Raw genomic sequence first — 24,234 nt, forward strand, 5'->3', positions numbered from 1 at the left:
TCGGGGCGAGGTTCTTTTTAAGGAGGGTGAGTTGTGACACCTCAGGTGTCAGTACACTTAAATATAGATCATTGTATCTATTTAAACTTAAAAGAAAAATGTGGGCAATTAATTCAAAGAGGAGGGGTCAAATAAAAGTCAAAGTATACAAAAGAAATTAAAGGAGAAAGAAAAAAGAGTGAAAAGCTACTCAAAAATTCAATTAAAAAATGCGCACAAAATTTCAGTTGGTTCATGAGAGGTACTTCAATTGACATGTGCTCAATTGAACTTCAGCCAAAAACAAATCAAAAACTGAATAAAACCAAAGCCCTTTTGTGCAAGTTTGAAAATTTACAAATAGTTCAAAATGTGAGTTTCAAATAAAAATTTGCATAACACGAAAGTTGTAGATCATGAAAAGTTATGCAAAATTGGTATTCAACACTTTTCATTTGAGCCCTCTAAGTAGGAAATATTTTTAGTTTACCGAGAGGTCCCTGGATTTCCAGAAATCGCAGATATGCCCTCACCTCCATCTCTCTCCTCCCGGTTCCTCTGTTTCGCCCGCCGCCCGCCGTACGCCGCCGGTGGACCTCGTCCACGGCGCGTCCGCGGTCAAATGGACCCGGGGAACCCCTCCAACGCCACCTGGCCCACCCCTTGGCACCTCCCCACGCTCACACGCGTCCCAGACGCTCTCCCGAGCTGCCACGCCGCCCCGCCATGCGCAGCGCCGCCTGCTCGATCCGCCCGCTAGCCGTCGAGCCACCCCGGACCAAACCAGCCTTCCCTAGCCACCACTCCCCTCGCCCAGGTGCTCTCGGGCCTATAAGTACCCCCAGCGCCCCACCGTTGCGCGGCTTCCCCTCCTTCTTCCTCCTCCCGCCGTCCACCATGGCCGGCAAGATCTAGCTCGCGCGAACCGGCAACCACAGCCCTACATTGCTCCATCCAACCACCCCAGAAGCTTCTCCACCTTCCAGTTGAGCTCCACGCGCGCGGAATCGAACCCAAACCCTTTCCCGACGTCATTCCCCTTCTGCGCCGCCGCCAGCAAGCTCGGGCTCACCGCGGACCGGCTAGCCCAAGGGGAGAGCGTGCACGAGAGCTACCCCAGGAGCATCCTCACCCTCTCGCGGTGCTCGTGCGCGCCACGTTCCTCCACCCCGAGACCTTCTTTGCCTACAACGCCGGCGACCCGAACATCCTCTCCGCCATTAGCGCCGGTGAGCTCACCTCCGATCTTCTTCCACCCGAACGGCTACAAGGGTAGGTGTTCCTCGATCTCTACTCTCCCACGCACCTCCCCGTGGCAGCCCCGGTAAGCCTTGCCTAGCAGAACACCACCTGCAAGATGCCACGGCGGAGAAGGCCGGCGAAGGGCCCGGTTGTAATTTCTTTTTTTCGTTTAAGGGCCTGTTTGCAAGAATTCCAGTGTATGATAGTGAACTTCTAAAATGCAAAAAAAATCACAAAAAAATCATAAAAATGTAAACTCAACGGATCTAAAATCCTTGTAACAAGGTCTATAAGTTTTGTAACAGTCACATCTGCAGAAACTCTACCAAATTTAATCTGGAAAAAGAATAAGAAAATCACCCTATGCATGTTCAGGAAGTTCCACTCGACAAATGACCTTGAGTTTTGAATATGTTATCACTGATGGAATATTTAGTTCACAATAAAAATATGGCACCTAACCAAAACAGTTATCATATTGTAACAATCAAGATTCTCTAATCTATTATTGACTTTCCTGAATTAATGCTGGAAAACATATGCATGAACTTGCTCTGTAATTTTTACTGCATGCATGTGTAACTGAAACCTCATTAATTCATAAATTTTAGTTTTATTAGAGTTCATTTGCTATATACCATGTTTATGCTTGTTTAATCAACTTAATTCATCATATATTTTTCTTAGGCTCAGGAAAATCTATATTTATTTTTGAAGTCTCTCTTTAGTTCTGTGGTCCTGTCTAAAAATTTTGAGCTGCAGTTACTGAGTTTAGCTTTAGTTAATAATCATGCTTAGTATCTCATGGTTAGATTTATCATTTTTGTTCTGAGTAAACTACAACATATCTGATCATGATTTTTGGACTTTTTCTTGCTTAGAGTATGTTCTGTCTGTAATAAAAAGTTCACATGCAGTACTAGTCAAATGCATTGTGAGAAATTTATGCTATCTCATGTAAACTTAATTGCATAACTAATTTATCTGGTCGATATAAAGCTTGATAATTTTTCTGGAGTATGTTTATCTCATGATTAAGCTCTGGTAAAAATTTGAGAACCATATCCCTAGTGTAACTCTCTGTAGATTTAATCTTAATTAATAGCTTGCTAGTTTTGTTCTTTTTGTCACCTCTTCTGTACAAGTGAATAAAATCTGGGAAACTTTCAGTACTGAGTCGATGCTTTGTAGATGCTTCCGTAAAATTTGTAGCACCAGAACCCATGTCAAACGTTCTGTGCAAAAAGGTGAAGCAACTAGAATAAACTACTTACATGAATAGTTATTGTTAATCGCTTTGTGGTTAGATGCTGAAATTTATATCATAAATGCTTAAGTTTGGATCTGTGTTACTTTAGTTTTTCATCACTAGCTCAGGAGTAGAGTTGATGTTACGAAATGATGAAAGCATGCTACGCTTTAATATTGAAAATGAAAACCAAAAACCCCCACTCATTCATGAAGAAAAATAGTTGTGTTTACTACTCTATAAATGACTGCCCATGAAATAAAATGTTGAAATTATCACTAAATTAACTTTTGTTGAACTACAACTTTATCGTGAAGGAAAGAAATCATTATCCATGAATAACTCATAATCTTGCATTGCATATAGAAACGGTTAATCTCGCGGACGGTGACTACGAATTGGTGCCCGCGGACTCTCGTGTGGATCAGAAGGTCAATTTGAACTGTGCTAACTTGTCTCAAAACCTGGGCCAAGCCCCAGAGGCTTTTCTGCCTGACAGTGCCCAAGAAGGCAAGACCCGGTGCATTATGCCTTATTTTCCGAGTTATTATTCATTTAGCTATTTATTATGTGTTGTAATAGTTTCTTTCTACATTTATGTTTTCTAGGCGTTGATCGAAAACCTTAGATGCATGATCCCTAGGTACCTATGTTTGATACCCGGATCTTTATATCGACTAGTTGCCATGCTAATTAGGTACGGTAGAAGTCGAGGGGTTTCCTGCCTCTCGCGAGCAATTAGGAGTTTTACTGACTTTAATTCCTACTGAAATATAAGGACAACGGGTGGGGTTGTGTAGTTGTGATACCCCGCTGGTGTAGTCAAAAATGGCTAAGGTCGCGGTGTGTGGCTCATTTCTTAAGCGTTTGAAAGTACTAGCCACATACCGAGAAATATGGTAATCGGTAAGCTTAAGTACCCGATTGGACCGGCGAGTGGAAGGATCTCGCACCCTCCTGGTAGAAGTAGGGTTTATATTTTTGTCGCGACGTACGGGTGCAGAGACGTCGGGCTCTGTAGTCGGGGAGGGTGTTCCGGATCCATGGACTGGAAAGAAAGGGGAAAAGTAGCGTGGGCGGGAGCGAAGTCGATCCCCATGCGTGTGGTCTAGGTTCCCCTGGCCAGGTTGAAATTCGATTCGGAATCGTCCGCCTCTCACGGCATGAGATTGGTTAATGTTTTCGGTCACACAGATTAACATGTGGAACATGATGTTGATAATACTGCTGGTTGATTAAATGGTTGCTCTACCATGTTTGTGTAGAGTTAGTTGCAAATTTAGAATGGTTAATCCAACTAGAATATAGCTAAGTATAACCTGAAAATAAGGACCAACACTTAGCGGCATTTTGGCAAAACAAAACCCACCAACCAAAAAGCCTTGCATGTCTAGTTATCGGACTATGATATATCCGGAGACGGGTCAGTCTTGCTGAGTATTAGTATACTCAGCCTTGCTTGTGGCACTGTTTTTCAGGTACTAACTTTGAACATCTGTTCGCGAGTCTTACTAGGCCGTGTACCTTGCCTCCGGGTTGGTCTGTTGAGTGGGATGGCCCTTCAGCTGGTGCTGACCACCCTCCCGCTGAGTGACGCTTTCGTACGGGCTTATCGATGCGTCATGTAATTTCGCTAGTTATCTTTTAATGCTTCCGCTGAACATTGAGACTTGAATAATTTGAGTAGATGGAACTCTATAGTACCTTACTATTCTGAACCTGGTTTGTAATAAATTTTCCTTTCCACTGCAATCACTCTGAGATGTAAAAAATGTTCTGTGTTGTAATCTCTGGGCTCACCTTCATGTGAGTGTTGTCTGCTGATCCTGGAATAGCGTGGCTTTTATCGAGGCTTCACTCGAGGAACTACCGGTGAGTGCCAAATTGGGTCAGAGTTACTTAGCAACAAAGATCAGTGCACCCGGGCCCAGTAGTTTTGGGTGGTTCCGCCACATTTGTTCTGTGACCTTGGAAAACAGCGTATGCTAAACCATAGGAAGTATTTTTCCATGCTTTGTACTGCTGCCAAGTACTTCGACAGTTCAGGTTTCAGTGCTCTGTTGGACTTGTTGATGTGCCCTGTAATCAACTCTAAGTCAGATCTGATGGACAGCCTTCGCGCTCCCAGTGCTCTTGCTTTCTGGAGACCCAGAAGCAAGCCTTCGTACTCTGCCACGTTGTTCGTACACCCTTCGAAATCAAGCTTGACTGCATATTTCAACTGAGTCCCCAAAGGTGCTATTAGGATTGCCGAAGCCCCTGCTCCATCTCTCTGATATGCCCCATCGCATTCAATTTGCCATACTGCCTCTATCTTCGGTCGTTGTTGCGAAGGCTTTGTTGGTGTCCAGTCTGTGATGAAATCTGCCATGACCTGAGATTTTATGGCTGATCTGGAGACGAAGCCTATTATGTGTTCTGCCAGCTGTGTTGCCCATTTGCCAATTCTGCCGGAGGCCTCCCTATTCTCGAACATGTCTCGAAGGGGGAAAGAGGTTGGGAATTTAATCTTGTAACTCTGGAAATAATAGTGAAGCTTTCTTGCTACCATGACGACGACATATGCCATCTTCTCCATCTCTGAGTATAGTAGCTTTGAGCCATTTATGGCTTCGGAAACAAAGTAGATAGGGACCTGTTTCAGTTCCCCTTCAATGTGGCACTCTTCGACGAGGGCGGCGCTGACCGCTGCTCCTGACGTAGCAATGTACAAGAGTAATTCTGCTTTTTCCATAGGACTGGACATGATCACCAAATTTTCAATGTATGTTTTGAGGGCTTTGAAAGCCTTCTCCTGCTCTTCGCCCCATTGCAAATTGCCTGAGCCTTTTAATGCTTCAGAAAATGGGAGTCACTTCTCCGCTGATCTGGAGATGAATCTATTCAGCGAGGCCAGACGTCCTGTCAGCTTCTGCACCCCCTTCCCCATGGTTGGTGGCTTCATCTGCCTAATGGCTTCGATCATCTTCGGGTTTGCCTCTATCCCCCTCTCTGTGATCATGCAGCCTAGCAGCTTGCCTCTGTGGACACCGAAGACGCACTTTTCTGGGTTTAGTTTTAGGCCGTGACGTCGAAGGTTTGCAAATGTTTCACGAAGGTCTTGAATGTGGTCTTCCCTCTTTTTGCTTCGAACGACAACATCGTCAACATATGTGGAGATGTTTTTGTCTAGCTGGTCCCCAAGAACAATTTTGATAATCCTGTTGAAAGTTCAATCTGCGTTGCGAAGGCCCTCCAGCATTCTTACACAACAATATGTGCCGAAGGGGGTGGTAAAGCTGGTCTTCTCTTCGTCCGATTTGGTCATGAAAATCTGGTGCTATCCCGAGAAACAATCGAGCATGCTCAACATCTCAGAGCTGGCTACCGCATCGACCAATGTGTCAGTGCGTGGCAAGGGGTATTCATCCTTCGGACAGGCTTTGTTAAGTATGGTGAAGTCGATGCACATTCGCCATTTCCCATTCTTCTTCGGTACCATGACGACATTCGCTAGCCATTCTGGATATTGGACTTCGTGAATGATGCTTGCGTCTAGCAATTTCTGCACTTCGGCTTGAGCTGCTTTCCTTCTTTCTTCGGACATTGGTCGCTAAAACTATTTTACTAGCCTGGCCTTCGGGTATACTTTCAGTGTGTGCTCCATGACATCGTGACTGATTCCCCGCAAATCTGACGAAGACCATGCGAACATGTCTTGATTGTTTCGCAAAAATTGGATGAGTCTAGCTTCTTCAGCCTCTTCGAGCCCTCTCCCGATGGTAACCATTTGGTCTGGGACATCTTCGCATAGTGGAACTTTCTTCGTGTGTTCTGCCGATGACACCCCTCCTGGTTCTTGTGTCTCCCCATTGGCTACTTTAGTATTCTCTACCCCTGGCACTTCGATGGCATGTACGTTCCTGTTCGCGTAAGACATGCTGTCTTCGCATCTGCGTGCCTCTTCCTGGTTACCGAAGACAGTTATTACTCTGCCTGCTATTGGCAATTTCATACATAGGTAAGGCTGGTGTAACACCCGGTATATAAAAGGACATAAACCGAGCAATCATATACGTGCCAGGATCAAGTCACATGTATATACAACAGAATAAACAGTATATCACAACACATATCATGTAAAAAGACATAATAAAGTGAGTACGAATGTTATTTATGACATAAATGACATAATGTCTGGTACAAATATGCGGAAGCGTAAAACAGTACGAAACTATGAATCTGGACGCCACAGGGACGTCGACTGGGAGACGACTGACTAGAAGTCCTCGTACTCCTGGTAGATCTAGGTGAACTCCTCCGCGTCGCCGGGAACTGAGTAGCAGTAGGGTATTCCCAAAGAGAACAAGAAGAAAAGAGTAGAGTAGGCAAGAGTGAGTACACAACTTTTACTCAACAAGTATAACACAAACTACGAGGCTCTAAGGTTGGCTTACTCAACTACATTAGCTTTTAATCTTGGCAAAATTTTATTAGAACTAATTACTACAAGTTGATGAAATTACCATAACCCAGTTACATAGTAATTAATCAAAATTAAATTATGATACTACTGAGAACCAAACCGAACCAAACCAAACCACCCGGGGAGCCCCCCTTAATCAAAAGGAGATAACCCCACTAATCAAAAGGAGGATCTGGGCCGCTCATGACCATGAGCACAGCTAGTATACCAGTTTTACACTCTGTAGAGGTTGCACATCTTTACCCACAAGTCGTGAGTTACACTAGTTGTTCATCACACTTCCTTAGGTGAGATGACTAGCAAACACACTATGAGGCCATTACAAAGAATCTCGTTGGTAAGACGTAACCGCGAAGGGTTGGATCAGTGATGATGGGGCCCACCTCACGGGGGTACAAGCACGTAGCACAGACCAAGCCGGAGGAGCAGGGACCATTGAAGCTTACCACACTTGCCCCACATGTAAGTTACTCCAAACCAAAAAGACCTAATTAGTAAGCCAAGACCGTCCCATTCCAGTCTTGTGGTAGCGCTGTTGTCCCAAGTTGTCGCTCTATGAACCGGTCCTTAGGGAAAGTGGCCAACCAAGCACTAAGCACCGTGCTGGTCCCCTAAACCATGTTTCTAGAAAAAACCAATTTTAACGAGACATGAGCCACTCAAGCACAGAACACAGAGGGCCACTCTTAGAATTAAGTTGCATATACCATTAATAAAATTAATTAAAAAGGACCAAGTGTGTTATAGCGCGGCACCTAGCACAACTAACCAAAATGCAACCCAAGGGATATATATAAAGGATATAAAGTGGCTAGGAAAGTCATTATAGGCATACAGTATTAAAATGTAGAATGATATTGTATTTAAAAGTGATAGGCGGTTCATGTTATACTTTCCTTCCTCAAATTGTTCCTGCTGCTTGAAGTGTCCCGCGGAAGGTGGCTCCTAGTACTCCTTCCACTGCTCAACGTCTACTCACGATCGCAACGCCAAAACAAGTCCAGCACATACACATACATGCAATCAAAGGCAAAAACTAAGAAACAACACAACAATACATAAAAACATCAAACAAAACTAGGCTAAAACTATTCTACGCGTTACAACGATCGCGTGGACATAAAGAACACCTAAAACGGAGCTAGAACGCGAAATCTAGGGCTAAAACAAGGTCCAGGGACTAAACTGCGAGAAAACTAGGGTTCTAGGGGTTTCTTCGTAAAAACCAGGGACTAAAACATAATTAAAGGTTAGATCTAGGGTCTAACGTGCAAAAAGACAGGGGCTGGATGGCGGGTCCTAATTTTAAAAAGGTCAGGGGCCTAAATGTTAAAAACAGGGCTGATCTGGAATTACTTTTGAACTGACATGGACTGCGGGATGATTTCCAGGAACTTTAGGGACTCTTTAGCAAAACTGGCAGGCCGATCCGGTACACGTTGATCTGATCCACTGGTTCCTGATCCGGTGGCTCTGATTAGATCTGGACACAATCTAATCTCGTCCGTGGGCTGAGGATCGTGCGGCCAGGATTCGCTCATGGGCTGCAGCGGCGGCAGGGCTCGCCGGAGGCCAAGCTCCGCGGTGGCGCTGCGCGGGAGCTCGCCGGACTTCGCCATAAACGGCGTTCCGGAGCTCAAAACGACTCGGGTCTACCTGTGTCTAAGGTGAGGGCTCGCGGGGCTCAGAGCAGCGGGTCCAACTGCGGTGGCGGGTCTGTGCGGCGGTGCTCGCCGGTGCACGAGCATTTGAGCGTTTCTGGGGTTCAGACCTGGTGCAAAAGGGACAGTGAGGGTGCACGGTGTGGATGCATGCCAAGGCATGGTGCGAGTAGCACTACAGAGGGCTCGCCATGGCGAGACTGCAATGCGGCCGGTGGCGGAACGCCGGCAGCCAGTGTTCCGGCTATCACGGTGGCCTAGCATCTACGAGATTTAGTGCAAAAAGGACAGGAACTCGTGCTGGTGCTCACCATGCACTAGATTGGTCGGAGGCGTGGCACAGGGTCGTCGGCATTGATGTCTTGCGGTGGCGTACGGGCGAAGCACGTTGACGAGGTCGATGCGGGGTGCTTCCGGGCTCCTGGATCCCAGGGTTCGACTCGAGGAACACCTGTGGAGGTGCTACGGGGGTCAGGGAGGTCCGGGAATTGCCGGCGGTGAGCAATTGCTCGGGAACGGGTTTACCTGCTCTGGCGGGTTCGAGTGAAATTCCCGGGTGTAGCGCGATGCAGTGGGCTGAGGAGGTGACCGGTGATGCTCCTGGCGCTCAGGCGGAGCTCCGGCGGTGGCCCTCGGTGGCCGTGGTGCAGCAGAGCGGCGGGGGCACGGTGGCGCAGCTTCTCACCGGCGGCGGGTCTCGGTGGAATTCCGGCCGCTGCACAGGCCGGGGTCACTAGAAAAGGCCTCAAGGAGCTTCCTGGTGCCGAGACGAATATGCTGCGTGCTTCGGCCGGGGTGGAGCTGCAGCGAGGTGGCTAGACCACGGCGGCGCAGGGGCTCGGCACGGCGGAGCTTTGCTGGGGTAATGGAGATCGGATCTGGGCTGCGTGGAAGGGAAAGTGCGGCGCACAGGGTCGCGAGGGGGGAGGTTTAAAGGAGAGGCCGAGGATCCTGGGCAGGCATGCTAAGGATGGAAAGCCGGCGGGGATTACGAGCGGCATTGCTGCGCGGCCAAACCGGATCACGCCGTTGCTCCGCGTGATGCTGAGCGCGGGGTGAAGCTTCTAGAAGTCCGAGGGGAGGCTGTCCAGCGGGGCCACAGCCTCGGGGCTGGCCCACGGCACAGAGGAGGGTGAGCGGGGCTCGTGCTGGGCGAAGCAGAGGTGTGGCCGGGGAACTCAGGTGGAGGAGAACAACGGGGATGACAGGTGGGGTCGGGGCGCAGCGAGACGGAGGGCGAGCGCGCGAGCAGGGCCGCTCGGTCAGAGGAAAGGAAGGGAGACACGCTGAGCGCGCGGATGAGCGAAAGCGGGCTGGAACTGACTGATGAGTGGGCCCAGGCGAGCGGGGAGGGAGCGCGCGGCGCCGTCTGCGCTGGAGAGAATGCGGAAGCTGGCAGGTGGGTCCGAGCGGTCGGCCGGGGAAGAGCACGTGCGAGACTGAAGCGAAGGCGGCTGACACGCGGGGTCGGCTTGTCAGGCGGACGGAGCGACTCACGCGGCGCTGGCGCAGGCCTGAGCGGCGTGCGGGCGAGCAGGCCAAAGCGAGAGAGGGCCGTGCGCGCGGGTGAGGGAGCAGGCCGGGCTGGTGCGAGGGGAGAGCTGGGCTGCGGCCTGGTTGGGTTTGTGTTTTCTTCTTTTTCTGATTTTCCTTCTCTTTTCTATTTCCTTTCGTTTTTCAAACTAACTCAAACTATTTGAATTCAAATGAAATTTGAATTCAAACTCCTATGCACTCAACCAAATAAAACTTATGCACCTGCATGTATGCACAAACATGTTGCTAAACAAAATAAACCTTAGAAACTTTATTAAACCAATTAAATTTATTATAAAATCTGAAATTTTACATTAGGGTGTTACAGCTACTGTATCACTGCTGCGAACTTGACAAGGGTGTTGCGGTCGAAGATGGCATTGTATGGGTAGTTGATGTCCACCACATCAAAGGTGATTGCCTCAGTTCTCTGTGTGTTGACGCTCAATTTTGCCGAGGGCCTCTATTCTTTTGCCTCCGAGGCCAATTGTTGACGCTCACTAACGACCATTTCCAGGCGTCAACTTGATCAGAAAATCATGAAAGTTTGCATTTCTTACACGCATCCTTATCCAATAAAGTTCCTAAATCACACTTTACCTTTTAGAATATGCAAGTTGTGTTTTCAAGCTAATATGCAGGTTACAAGCACACTTTGGCCCGACACAAAATCACAGAAAATATCAGAGTACCGATTCAGGCTCAAATGGACCAAGTGAAACCCAAGAACTGAAGCAAACCCAGCTGGGGCAGGCCATGCCTCAACTTTAGGACAAGAGGAGACCAAGACAAGCCCACTCCAGAAAGTTGGGGGCGGTTGGCAGCCTGGGCAGGCCGACCGACCTACCTAGTCGGCCGGCCAGGCCCGTGGACCCCACTGCCTCAACCAAGGCACGTGGCACTTCCCTGTTGGCTCACAACGTCGGTTTGCAGTGCTGCGGCTGGTGGCTCCCTGATATAAATAGAATGGGGGTAGAGAATAGAACACACACACACACCCCCCACACACCTCTTCCTCTCTTGCATTCCTTGCATAGTCTTTAGGCTTAGTGGAGTTTAGGAGAAGTCTAGGAGTCATCGAGTCGCCAGAGTTGCTCGAGAGTCTAGTATGGGTTCATCTCTAGCTCTCTCTTGTAATATTCGGTCGTTTGTAGTAGAATTAGACTATGGTTACCGATATCTGCTTGAAGTATATTCTGAGTTATCGAGTATATGCTTCTTGTCATGGTTGCATTATTATTCAATGCTTGCATTGCATGATCGCCCTAAGCTGGAGATGGTTAGTCTTTTGTTCTTAAAACTCTATCAACTTCTCTAGTATTTGTATGATTGCTCTAGTGTGATGTCTGTCCATCCGGAGGGTGGGGGCTCTGCGCGGGACACTAGAGTATCCCTTACTAGTGTAGATATGGTGTCTAGATTAGCTAAGAGTTGCTGGATGTCAACTATACCCACGGTTTGTAGAGGTAGCCGGCAGGTGGTGACAACCCTGTCCGTGCCTTTTAGTAATCCTCCACGTTAGGTATGGGGGATAGGAGGTACATAAAGTCGCCGGGGTGTACGGGCTCCTCCCGTTACTTCGATAGCGATCTTCCTGTTGTGTAGTTTAATCTCTGATGAGCTAACTAATGAGAAAGTGTAGATATAGCTAGCCTAGCATAGCTGACTTGTGCTCTGACTTTTACGTTGCTCCCGGCCTAAAGTAACCTTTATTCTTTTATCCAAGAGAGTAGTTTGTGTGTGTCACACTACCTCCTACCATGTTTTTATCTTACCCCTATTTATGCATGAGAATATCCAATCTAGATAGAGCTCACCAACTGATCTATATATTCTCTCAATCATCGCCTTCCCTGCGGAAATATAAATGACACCCCGGTATACTCCTAGATAAAATGCTACAGTGGTATTCCGTGCGCTTGCGGATCTATTCGAGGTTCATGAAATACTGCCATCCCAAATTGGTGTCTACGGGCGTCATCGCTAGGTGACGTTGGTAGGCGCCAACAAGCATTTTTGGCTCCGTTGCCGGGGAAGGCATAGAGTGAAATATATAGACAGAGTTGTGAACAAAATCGAAATTGGTATTCGCTTGCTAAACAGGCTAACTTGGCTTTGTTTTCTTGTCTTCGTTGATATGAAAACAGGGTAGTGTATGACCGGTTTCGACTTGCCGCAAAACTTTCATTCCGATCCAGAGTCACTTTTGAGGAGGACGCGAGCTCGTCTCATATCACCTCGGAGATCACTCTTGGCAGTTGATCCAGTCATCGCATCATCGTCAGCTCCTAGAGCTATGGCCCAGAAGACACTCCGTGATTACTCTGCTCCGTCTGCTAATTAGGTCCCCACCAGGCCCGAGGTTAACATCGGAGGAGAAAATTTCGAGATCAAGACATGTCTCATTACGATTGGCAGGCCAGCCCATTCTGTGGCAAGGCCAATGAGGATGCCAGCGCTCATCTCCAGCAGTTCCTGGAGCTCTGCAGTACTTTTGTTATCATGGGTGTATCGCAAGATGCAATCCGTCTCCGTCTGTTTCCGTTTTCTCTCTTGGGGTGAGCGAAGCAATGGTTTTATGCTAACAAGGCTGCTGTGGATACTTGGGACAAATGTGCCAAGGCATTCCTCTCGAAGTTCTTCCCGACGGGTAAAACCAATGCTCTTCGTGGTCGGATTTTGAACTTCCAGCAGGCATCAAATGAGTCAATTCCGGAAGCTTGGGAGAGGCTTCAGGAGTATATTCTGGCGTGTCTGCACCATGGAATGGATAATTGGCTGATTCAATAGAACTTCTACAACGGGTTGACATAGTCATCCCGTGATCATGTGGATGCCACTGCGGGTGGAGCTTTCTTCTCGCTGACCATTGAAAGAGCTACATCATTGATCGAGAAGATGGTTTCCAACCAAGGTTAGAGCAATGATCGCCTCCAACCGCGCCAGCGAGCTATGCACTCCGTCAGGGAGGCTGACATGCTTCTATGAAGATTGATCTCCTCCTCAAGAAATTTGAGGATTATTTCCAAGATAAGGCTCAGATGCAAACACTTCGAGTCTTGGAAACTTGCATGACGTGCGAGGTCTGCGGGAATGTTGGACATTCGGGCGACAATTGCCTAGAAACCCAAGAAGAAGCTCTTTTCCTCAATGGCAGCAATGGGTTTCGTCCACAAGGTGGTCTGGGGTGGAATCAACCATGCCCATATTACCAAGGAGGTAACGGGAATTCGAATTCTTTCGGTCCTAACCAGCCTACCTTGAGAGATCTTGTCTACGGCCAAGCGAAGATTAGTGAGTCCCTTCAGAAGAAGTTGGCCGCTATGGACAAATCTATGGAGACCATCCATGCCAAGATGGACGGATTCTCCACTGCCATCAAGAATCAGTTTAGTTTCAACAAGATGATTGAGACTCAACTAGCTCAAGTGGCTGCTACCATGCCCCCTGCTTTGGAGAATGTTAAGGCGATAACCACACGAGGAGGTAAAACTACTCAAGACCCGCCTTATCCTAACCATGTTAACAGGAAGAAAGCATGCCCGGTGGCAGAAGAACCACCTTGGGAGGAGGAACCCAAGAAGGTTCATGAAGGGAAGACGGCTCCGCATGAATTTTATGATACCCAAGTATTGCCGTTCCCTATGAGGGAAAGGAAGCCAAGTACAGATGAGCAGTTCAGCCGCTCTGTTGAGTTAATACAACAAGTGAACATCAATGTACCCTTGATGGATGCGATGAAGGTTCCGACCTATGCTCGTTATATCAAGGACATAATCAACAACAAGCGACCACTGCCAACTACCGAAGTAATCAAGCTCACTGAGGCATGCAGTGCAACTATACTTCAACAATTGCCCGAGAAGAAGAAGGATCCAGGATTCCCAACTATCAGATGTTCGATAGGAGCACAGAACTTCAACAAAGCCTTATGTGATTTGGGAGCCAGTGTTAGTGTGATGCCGAAAGCGGTCTTCGACCAACTCAACTACACAGAGTTGACACCGACACCCATGCAGTTGCAATTGACTGACTCCTCAGTACGGCACCCAGAAGGAATCACTGAGGATGTCCCCATGAGAGTACGGGACTGTTTTGTCCCAATCAATTTTGTTGTACTTGATATCGATAATCAGAAGGAGACTACTCTCATTCTAGGACGGCCATTCCTCAATACAGCAGATGCACATATTGATGTTGGGGCCGGAGAAATCCGACTCCATATCAATGGTAAAGAGGAGAAATTTGACTTCCGACCCAAGAAAGAGCAACGCTTGATGATACGGGTCAAATTTGGGCCAAATCCTCAGAAAATCAAAGAAGTCGAAGTCACACCCTCTCAGAAAGATAGTCTTATACCTTTTATGAAGACACTTATGAAAGAAGATCCAGCGAACTCAAAAAGGTCTAAGAAGAATGGTAAATCAAGGGATCCTATTCCTGCGCTGCCAACGCCACCAAAGAAGACCAAGAAGGTGTGGCGCAAGAAGAACAAGACGTCATCGACCGCTACTATTTCTCCAGGTACAGACGAAACGACCTCAACCTGATCAGGTATGGAGAAAGGTCCTGCTTTTTGACCCTAATCTAAGAGCTAGATTGGGGGAGGTTCCCTCCCCTAAGTCAACTGTATCCCTTTATTTTCTTTCAATAAAAATTGATAAAAACTTCCAAAAACAAAATAAAAATTTATTGCTTTATTTCCCTTTTCCATGATGCGCGGTAAGAATGTTTTAACTCCCTTTTGATAAGTTGAAAGGATGAGTTTTGCTTTGCTCTATCATGTCTGTTGTGCCTAGTTTGAAAATAAGAGTTCTCTTGAGTTTATATTCGTTGGTTATACAAATATGTTGCCAATAAACCTGAAAGTTCCGTGGGTTGCATATGCTTGATCCGAGTCTAAGTTGTTGTGAGTTTAGATATGGTAAATAAAGTTATGCAAGCTTGTTCTAGTGATGCTTGAAATCTGGAGTTGTTTTCGAAAAAAAAATTAAAAGGCAAGTTTCCCAGCGATATGCAATGTCCTACTAGTGCCATATGTCATATTCCATGAAAAACCCTTATACATATGCTGCTTGATATTCTGTTGAGTTTTGTCAAATTGGGTGACCCTAGTAAGATGCTCTTCATGCTTTCTCGATCATAAGCACGTACACGTCCCATCCATTTGTTATATTCCTACACTGGGAATTAGCACCACCATCCACTTCACATCTATAAATGCTCCATGTCTTGGTGATCTCTCTCGTAGAATATTCCTGAAATAAAATAAAGTCAGATTATGGTTGCCCTAAAAAGAAGAGAAAAGATGGCATGCCAAAGAAGCATGACCCAAAAAAAAGGAGAGAAAAAGGGGGTAACCATGTCTCAAAAAAGAAAAAGAAAAAGAAAAAGAAAAAGAGAGAGAGACATGGATGATTCGAGAGAGAAAAGCCATTACCTCAAGGAGTAAGCCATATTCATCCATCTATCCATCCATTCAAACACTTGCACCTTTTGATCGAGATTGCATGACTTGTTTCTCTATGGATCCTCTCTTTGACTACAAGTGTGCTCTATTCTTATCCTACCTTGAGCTCCAAAAAGGCTTGTAGTAGTAGGGAAGATCAAAGGCAAACACTGCCCTGGTAAGGAAATACAAGATGAGTGCCTCGAGAGAGTTATCCTGGAGCTTTTCCATGTTTTCAAAAATCTTTCAAAAAAGTGTCTCCAGATGGATTGAGGATCTAAGAACAAGTAAGTACTGCTTTATGCATCATTCTAACTCTCAATAGCCAAGATAAGGAGATAGCTAAAAAGCCCCATGAGGGAGTAAGGTAATTGAGCAAAGGTATGCTAACCAACTTCTTTAAGCTTATAGATGAATCTCTTTGCTTCAGACTATGACATGAAAGGTAAGGTATGAGTCAAAGTGATTTTCTGATCAACAACCTGATTTGTCCTACTTTGCTCGGGACGAGCAAAGGAAAGCTTGGGGGATCTTGTTGACGCTCACTAACGACCATTTCCAGGCGTCAACTTGATCAGAAAATCATGAGAGTTTGTATTTCTTACACGCATCCTTATCCAAAAAATTTCCTAAATCACACTTTACTTTTTAGAATATGCAAGTTGTGTTTTCAAGCTATTATGCAGGTTACAAGCACACTTTGGCCGACACAAAATCATAGAAAATATCAGAGTACCGATTCAGGCTCAAATGGACCAAGTGAAGCCCAAGAACTGAAGCAAACCCAACTAGGCAGGCCGTGCCTCAACTTTAGGACAAGGGGAGACCAAGACAAGCCCACTCCTAGAAGTTGGGGGCGGTTGGCGGCCCGCGCAGGCCGATTGACCTACCTGGTCGGCCGGCCAGGCCCGTGGGCCCCACCGCCTCAACCAAGGCACGTGGCGCTTCCCTGTTGGCTCACAACATCGATTTGGGGTGCTACGGCTGGTGGCTCCCTGCTATAAATAGAAGGGGGTAGAGAATAGAACACACACACACACACAAACACCAGCACACACCTCTTCCTCTCTTGCATTCCTTGCATAGTCTTTAGGCTTAGTGGAGTTTAGGAGAAGTCTAGGAGTCATCGAGTCGCCGGAGTTGCTCGAGAGCCTGGTATGGGTTCATCTCTAGCTCTCTCTTGTAATATTCGGTCGTTTGTAATAGAATTAGACTATGGTTACCGATATCTGCTTGAAGTATATTCTGAGTTATCGAGTATATGCTTCTTGTCATGGTTGCGTTATTATTCAATGCTTGCATTGCATGATCGCCCTGTTCTGGAGATGGTTAGTCTTTTGTTCTTAGAACTCTATCAACTGCTTCAGTATTCATATGATTGCTCTAGTGTGATGTCTGTCCATCCGGAGGGTGGGGGCTCCGCGCGGGACACTAGAGTATCCCTTACTAGTGTAGACATGGTGTCTAGATTATCTAAGAGTTGCTGGATGTCAACTATACCCATAGTTTGTCGAGGTAGCCGGGAGGTGGTGACAGCCCTGTCCGTGCCTTTTAGTAATCCTCCACGTTCGGTATGGGGGGTAGGAGGTACATAAAGTTGCCGGGGTGTACGGGCTCCTCCCGTTACTTCGATAGCGATCTCCCTGTCGTGTAGTTTAATCTCTGGCGAGCTAACTAATGAGAAAGTGTAGATATAGCTAGCCTAGCATAGCTGACTCGACCTCTGACTTTTACCTTGCTCCCGGCCTAAAGTAACCTTTATTCTTTTATCCAAGAGAGTAGTTTGTGTGTGTGTCACACTACTGTTGATGGTCACTAACGACCCATTTTGACCGTCAACTATCGTGCAAAAGTCAAGCATCAGAAGGAATAAATGTTAGCATAGGATGATTATTTGACGAATTCCACAGATGCTGGTCTGAGAATGTGTGCAGGTGAATTTGGGCAAAAACTGCAGGTAACGAGCATATTATCCAAGGCATTAATTCTTGGGCCAAGCACAAGCAAGCCCAAAGGCCAAAAGGGCCCACTTGGCAGCTGCACATGTAGGGAAACTCACCCCACACACGTGACACATCATGGATCTAAGGCAACAACTTCTCGACGAATCAGACGCGTTCACGAGGATCAACGGGCCCACCAGAGCACCAAAACCAACTCAAGACAGGCCCTTACCCATATACATGACATGGGGGCCCACCTAACAGTCTTCTGACCAAAGACCGGGGCAAACAGAGCCAGCCCACGGTCGGCCAACCAGCCAGGTCGGCCGGCCCAGTGGCGATGGCCCACAGGCCCCACCGCCTCTCAGATGACATATGGCGAGGTGTGGTTGATCTCCAATAGGAACACACACAACACATCACACACCACACCATCTCTTCTCTTGAGTTCTCACTTGAGTGAGAGTTGTCTTAGGGAGTTTAGGAGTATAGGTACTCAGGAGGGGCGCCGGTAACGGCGCTCTTCTCTAAATTGTACCTCTACGAGAGTGAGGTAGATAGTCGGGGGATGTGCCGGGCTTGTCGGCGCTCTTCTCCGCTCGTACCTCGACGGATGCTTATTCGGTTGTAAGTGTTCGAGACTTTCTTTGCTTATTTAGAATTAGTGTTTAGATCGCAAGTTATCATCTCTGCCTTATATTAGTTGATGTGTATGCTAGCGAGTAGCATTTGACTCTAGAGTTGGGCTCCGGATAGAAAAGGATAACCCAGTACGCCTCTAGAGTTAGTAGGGAAAGGCGTAGACATGGTGTCTAGGCTGGACTATACCACTCAGTCGTCTGATAGTCCCACGGTTTGTAGAGGTAGCCGGCAGGTGGTGACAGCCCTGTTCGAGCCTTTTAGTAATCCTCCACATTCGGATATTGGATAGAGCACATATTGGAACTATCGGCTTGTATAAGCCGGTCGATACCTTTAGCTCGAAGTATAACGGCGACGTGATCTCTTCTTCTAAACATAGATTCTAGATCTTAGAAAGTCCTCTCTTTCCTATCCTCCAACACCAGTGTGTGTCCTTGGACAGCCTGAACCCATAGGTAGTGTACTCACGTTCCCTAGTGGATACGATACCCAAGAATACTCTTGGGTGAAAGTTACAGCGGTATCCGTGCGCTTGCGGATTTTATTCGTGATGTTACAAAATACCAACAAGCTTTCTAGCGCCGTTGCCGGGGAACGACAGCTACATTATCTTCGGACTCAGTCATGCTCGTATCTTTTTCCTTTTCTTTCCTTCTACCTTTACACCCATTACCCTTGGAGCAGCTATCCTTTCCCTAGCTCTCTACCCCAATGGGCGAGTTCTTTGAGCCATCACCATCTTCCTCATCTAACCATGAACTCGACCCTGGCTTTATAGCCATGGTTCAGAAGCGACCCTTCTCGGGAGAAATTCATGAAGATCCCTACAAGCATTTGCAAGAATTTGAGGAACTGTGTTCGGGTCTAGTAATCCTAGGCATGACACAGGATGCCTTGCGGTGGAAATTGTTCCCCTTCTCTCTTATACAGAGGGCGGAGCAATGGTACACCCGCACGATAGGAAATATGAGAGGTGATTGGGAGGAGCTTCGAGATGACTTCTGTTACTCGTTCTCGTTCACTGAACGCATAGACTCCTTACCGATCGACATCCTCGATTTTGAGCAATTAGAGAAGGAGTCCATAGGTGCAGCATGGGCTAGATTCTCACGCCTTTTGGCATCTATCCCAGACATGTCTATACTCGATGAAGTATCATTGGAAGTTTTCTACTCGGATTTAGACATGGAAACTGCCCTAGAGCTTGACGACGCAAGCGGAGGATGGTTCATGCACACAACTCTAGAAGAAGGAAGAGATATCCTAGATAGCTTCTTAGAAGACTCTTTCTTCTCTACCGACCATAGTGAACCCCGCCGGGAGGAATCCGCATCGAGCCATGAGAGTCTCTCAATACCCGAATTTGAGCCTTCATCTTCCACATCCCAATATTCATTTGTTGAGCCCTCTCCCGAACCACGAACACCGAAGGAAGAAGAAATTCAACCTTCAGAGTTCTCTTCCCGATTCGAGGATGACCCTTCAGGGAACATCAAAAATACCTCGAATCATCTTAGGCACGAGGAGCCTATAAAACCGATGTGTCTTTATGAGACCCTCGATATAATTTTCCGTCATACACCCGCAATTGATTGGTCAAAGGAGGCAAAGCGTGCTTCCGAAGCGATTCGGATTAGCCCAACCTCTGCAATAATCACTTGTTCTATCAAGGGAAAAATCATAGAAGCTCTAAGTGACCCTGCTGCTGAGGTTTGCATCTTACCAGAGTGCCTTTTGGACACTCTCGTGGGTAACAAGCCTCTAACCCCAAGGAATTTTGTGAGGCGCCGACTTTGGAGTCCAATGAAAAGGATTCCTCAAATGAGCATGGGAGTTTTACTTTTGACATACCACGTAAACCATGCTCAGTCAATGCAACTCTAGAGTCAGGCATGCTTAGTGCACCGTGCACACACGAGGACTACAACCAACTTAAGGTCCTCTTTTGCAAAATCTTCAGAAGGTTGGTTGTAGATAAAAATTTTGTGGGTGCACCGTGGCACTAACCTTGTAGCTAGCTTCAACGATTGGTGGTGAAACAATGACCCATCACCAATGATGGCTACAAGAGTTATCATGGTCGAGCTTATGACCAGAGACAAAGCACTATCGGGAGATAGCCCGGACTATCTTTATTTATTTATTTATTTAGTTCCCTTTCAATAAAAAGCAAGAGCATGTTCTAGGATATAGTTTTCCTTCAGTTATTTTTGGTCGCTAACCTGTAAGGATCACCGGGGTGTCCGACCCTAGAGAGGGAGGGGGTGAATAGGGTCGCTAATCGCTTTCTATACTAGGGCTCAATCTATTTGCATGAGATAAACCTAACACGTCCTACACATGCTAGTTATGACTAAGGTTTATCTATGCTACTCTCTACTTACCCCTAAAAGACTTGCAACTGTAACACCCAGTTTATAAAAGGACATAAACCGAGCAATCATATACGTGCCAGGATCAAGTCACATGTATATACAACAGAATGAACAATATATCACAGCACATATCATGTAAAAAGATATAATAAAGCGAATACGAATGTTATTTATTACATTAAAGACAAAATGTCTGATACAGAGTATGCGGAAGCGTAAAACATAAACGAAGCCTCTCGGAAGCTGGGCACCACAGGGACGTCGACTGGGAGACGAAACGCCTAGAAGTCCTCGTACTCCTGGTAGCTCTGGGTGAACTTTCTCGCGTCGGCAGGAACTGAGCAGCAGTAGAGTATCCCCAAGAGGAAAAAGAGTAGAGTAGGCAAGAGTGAGTACACAACTTGTACTCAACAAGTATAACACAAACTATGAGGCTCTATGGTTGGCTGACTCAACTGCATTAGCTTTTAAGTCTTGGCAAAATTTTATTAAAGCTAATTACTACAAGCTGATGAATTACCATAAACCCAGTTACATAGTAATTAATCAAAATTAATTATGTTACTACTGAGAACCAAACCAAACCAAGCCACCCGGGGAAACCTGCCTCGTCGAAGGAAGATAACCCCACTAATCAAAAGGAGGATCTGGGCCGCTCATGACCTTGAGCACGGCTAGTATACCAGTTTTACACTCTGCAGAGGTTGCACATCTTTACCCACAAGTCGTGAGCTACGCCAGTTGTTCATCACACTTCCTTAGGTGAGATGACTAGCAAACTCACTACGAGGCCGTTACAAAGAATCTCGTTGGTAAGGCGTAACCGCGAAGAGTTAGATCGGCGACGATGGGGCCCACCTTCGGGGGTACAAGCACAGGAGCACAGCCCCAAGCACAGACCAAGCCGGAGGAGCAGGGACCATTGAAGCTTACCACCCTTTGCCCCGCAGGTAAGTTACTCCAAACCAAAAAGACCTAATTAGTAAGCCAAGACCGTCCCATTCCAGTCTTGTGGTAGCGTTGTTGTCCCAGGTTGTCGCTCTATGAACCGGTCCTTATGGAGAGTGGCCAACCAGGCAGTAAGCACCGTGCAGGCCCCCTAAACCATGTTTCTAACAAAAACCAATTTTAACGAGACGTGAGCCCCTCAAACGGGCCACTGTCAGAATTATGTTACATATACCATTAATCAAATTAATTAAAAAGGACCAAGTAAGTTATAGCGCGGCACCTAGCACAACTAACCAAAATGCAACCCAAGGGATATATATAAGATAATAAAGTGGCTAGGAAAATCCTTATAGGCATACAATATTAAAATGCAGTATGAAAAATGTATTTAAAGTGATAGGTGTTGTTCATGTTATACTTGCCTTCCTCAAACTGTTCCTGCTGCTCGAACTGCTCAGAAGATGGCTCCTGGTACAGGTACTGGTACTGGGGCTCCTCGGATGGATCGACGTCTACTCACGAACACATGGCCAAAAACAATTCAGAACATAAACATACATGCAAATAATAGCAAAAGCTAAGAAATAGTACAACAATACATAAAAACAGCAAACAAAACTAAGCTAGAACTATTCTACGTGTTACAACGACCGCGTGGACATAAAGAACGCCTAAAACGGAGCTAAAACGCAAAATCTAGGCCAAAAACAAGTTCTAGGGACCTATTTGTAAGAAAACTGGAGTTCCAGGGGGGTTTCTGGGCAAAACCGAGGACTAAAACATAATTAAACATTAAATCTGGGGTCTAACGTGCAAAACTGCCAAGGGTGGACGGCGGGTTCTAATTTAAAGAAACTCAGGGGGGTCCGTGCAAAGTTTTGGGCCAAACTGCAAATACTTTTGAATGGCACAGGACTGCGGGTTGATTTGGCAAAAGCCCGAGGGCTCTTTAGCAAAACGGCCAAGGCGAAGCGGTATGCGCGGCTCTGATTCGTCGGATCGGGATCTCGCGGCTCAGATTAAAAGGGTTAGAGATCTAATCGGGGCTGTTGGTTTTGGATCGGGTGGCTGAGATGCTTCGCGCGCGGGAGCGGCGGCGGTAGGTCGCCGGAGCTCTGCTCCGCGGCGGCGGGGTCGACGGGGTTGGCCAAACCGGTGCCCCAGGGGTCAATCCGACCCGGCTCTGGGTCTAGGATGGACTACGCGCCATGCGTAGTCCACCTGGGGTCTTTGCAGGCCTCGGGGTGGTCCACGGAGGCGCGTGCCGCGACGGCGGCGGGTCGGTGCGGCGGTGCTCGCTGGCGTGCCAGTGTTCTGGTGTCTGGGGTGCTCTACCAATCCTAATAGCTAGCGCAGAACTAGAGGAGGCCGAGGGGTTGCTCACCGAGTGTCGGATCGGGCGGTGTGGCCGTGCAGGGAGGCCGGCGTCGAGCTCGAGCGGCAGAGTGACGTCGGGCTTCGCGGGAAGATGAGGTGGAGGCGGCTGCAGACGTCCAGACCCGGCGGCGGAGCTCCGGGTGAGATCTGCGAACCTTCCTCGCGTAGGCCCGTGAGTGCGTGGGCATCACAGAGGGGCAGCGGAGCCCCGGGTCCACGGCTGCACGGCGTCCTCTGATCCAACTGTGGGAGTGCGGCTGGCGCTGGGCTAGGGTTTAGAGCGGCGGAGGTGAGGGCGAGCTTGGGGGGGGGCAGTGGGGCTATTTATAGGGCAGCGGAGGTGATCCTGGGCGTGCGTGCCCAGGGGAACTGCAGCAAGATTCCCGGCGAAGATCGGGTGCGGCCACTGTGCGAGGAAGGAAGGGAGGAGGGGGATGACAGGCGGGCCTGAGCGGTCAGCGGGAGAGCGCAGCGCGGTGCGGGCGAGCGGGCCGTGCGGGGCAGGCCGGGCCGCGCGCGTGCGGAGGGATGGGCCGCGTGCGCGGGTAGGAGCAGGCCACGCGGTGGGAGTTGGGCCGAGGGTATGGGCCGCGCGGGGAGAGTGGGTCGCGGGCTGAGCTGCCGGAAAAGAGAGGGAGAAGGGCTGGGCCGGTTTGGGCTGGTGTGCTGGGTTGAGTTTGGGTATTTTTGGTTTTCCTTCTCTATTTCAAACATTAAACAAACCATTGGAATTCAAATTCAAATTTGAATTCAACTCTATTAATCAAACAAAAAGAACCATGCACCAGCATGAGATGCACAAACTTGTTGAACTAAGATAAATTTTATTTACTTTATGAAGCAAAAAATAAATTATAAATGCAAGGCTTAGCAAATTATAACCTAGAAAATTAAATAAAGACAAATAAATTTATTATTAAATAGGAAATTTAAATTAGGGTGTTACAGCAACCTATAGCCAATCCTAATCAAACTAACTAGGAAAGTAAAGGCACGCAAGATAGAGTAAATGCGGAAACGTAATACGGTAAGTAAAGAGGTAAGGGAGAGAATATGCAAACTCCCGTGAAGACACCAAGATACACAATTTAACGTGGTTCGGTTAGGACACTCAGTCCCTCCCTACGTCCACGGCAACTTGTCCAACATGAACAAGTGTGATGCCGAGTCTCTCCGCTTGATCACCGTCTTGCGTTCGCCACCAAGGCTCCCAGCAAGCAAAGGCTAAGTGACCCCAAGTCACCAAGACAAGGCCACCGCCACCGTCTCTCTCGAAGCGTCACCCATGGCACCGTCTTCACTATCGGAGCTTCTCACCAAGAGGGGTCTCCTTCCCTGCACAAAGTGTCGTTGCCTCTCCACACC

General features: G+C 47.4%; 1 protein-coding gene across 1 annotated transcript in view; it reads left to right on the forward strand.

Annotated features, from left to right (window-relative positions):
* Positions 1 to 13,488: 13,488 nt before the first annotated feature.
* Positions 13,489 to 24,234, forward strand: part of LOC120645666 — a 31,829-nt gene continuing 21,083 nt past the window's right edge. The window contains exon 1 of the mRNA XM_039922430.1: positions 13,489 to 14,214. Coding sequence (XP_039778364.1) covers positions 13,489 to 14,214 — 726 coding nt within the window. The remainder of the gene's footprint in view (positions 14,215 to 24,234) is intronic.

Source organism: Panicum virgatum, chromosome 8K (genome assembly GCF_016808335.1).
Source record: "Panicum virgatum strain AP13 chromosome 8K, P.virgatum_v5, whole genome shotgun sequence".
Taxonomy (NCBI): domain Eukaryota; kingdom Viridiplantae; phylum Streptophyta; class Magnoliopsida; order Poales; family Poaceae; genus Panicum; species Panicum virgatum.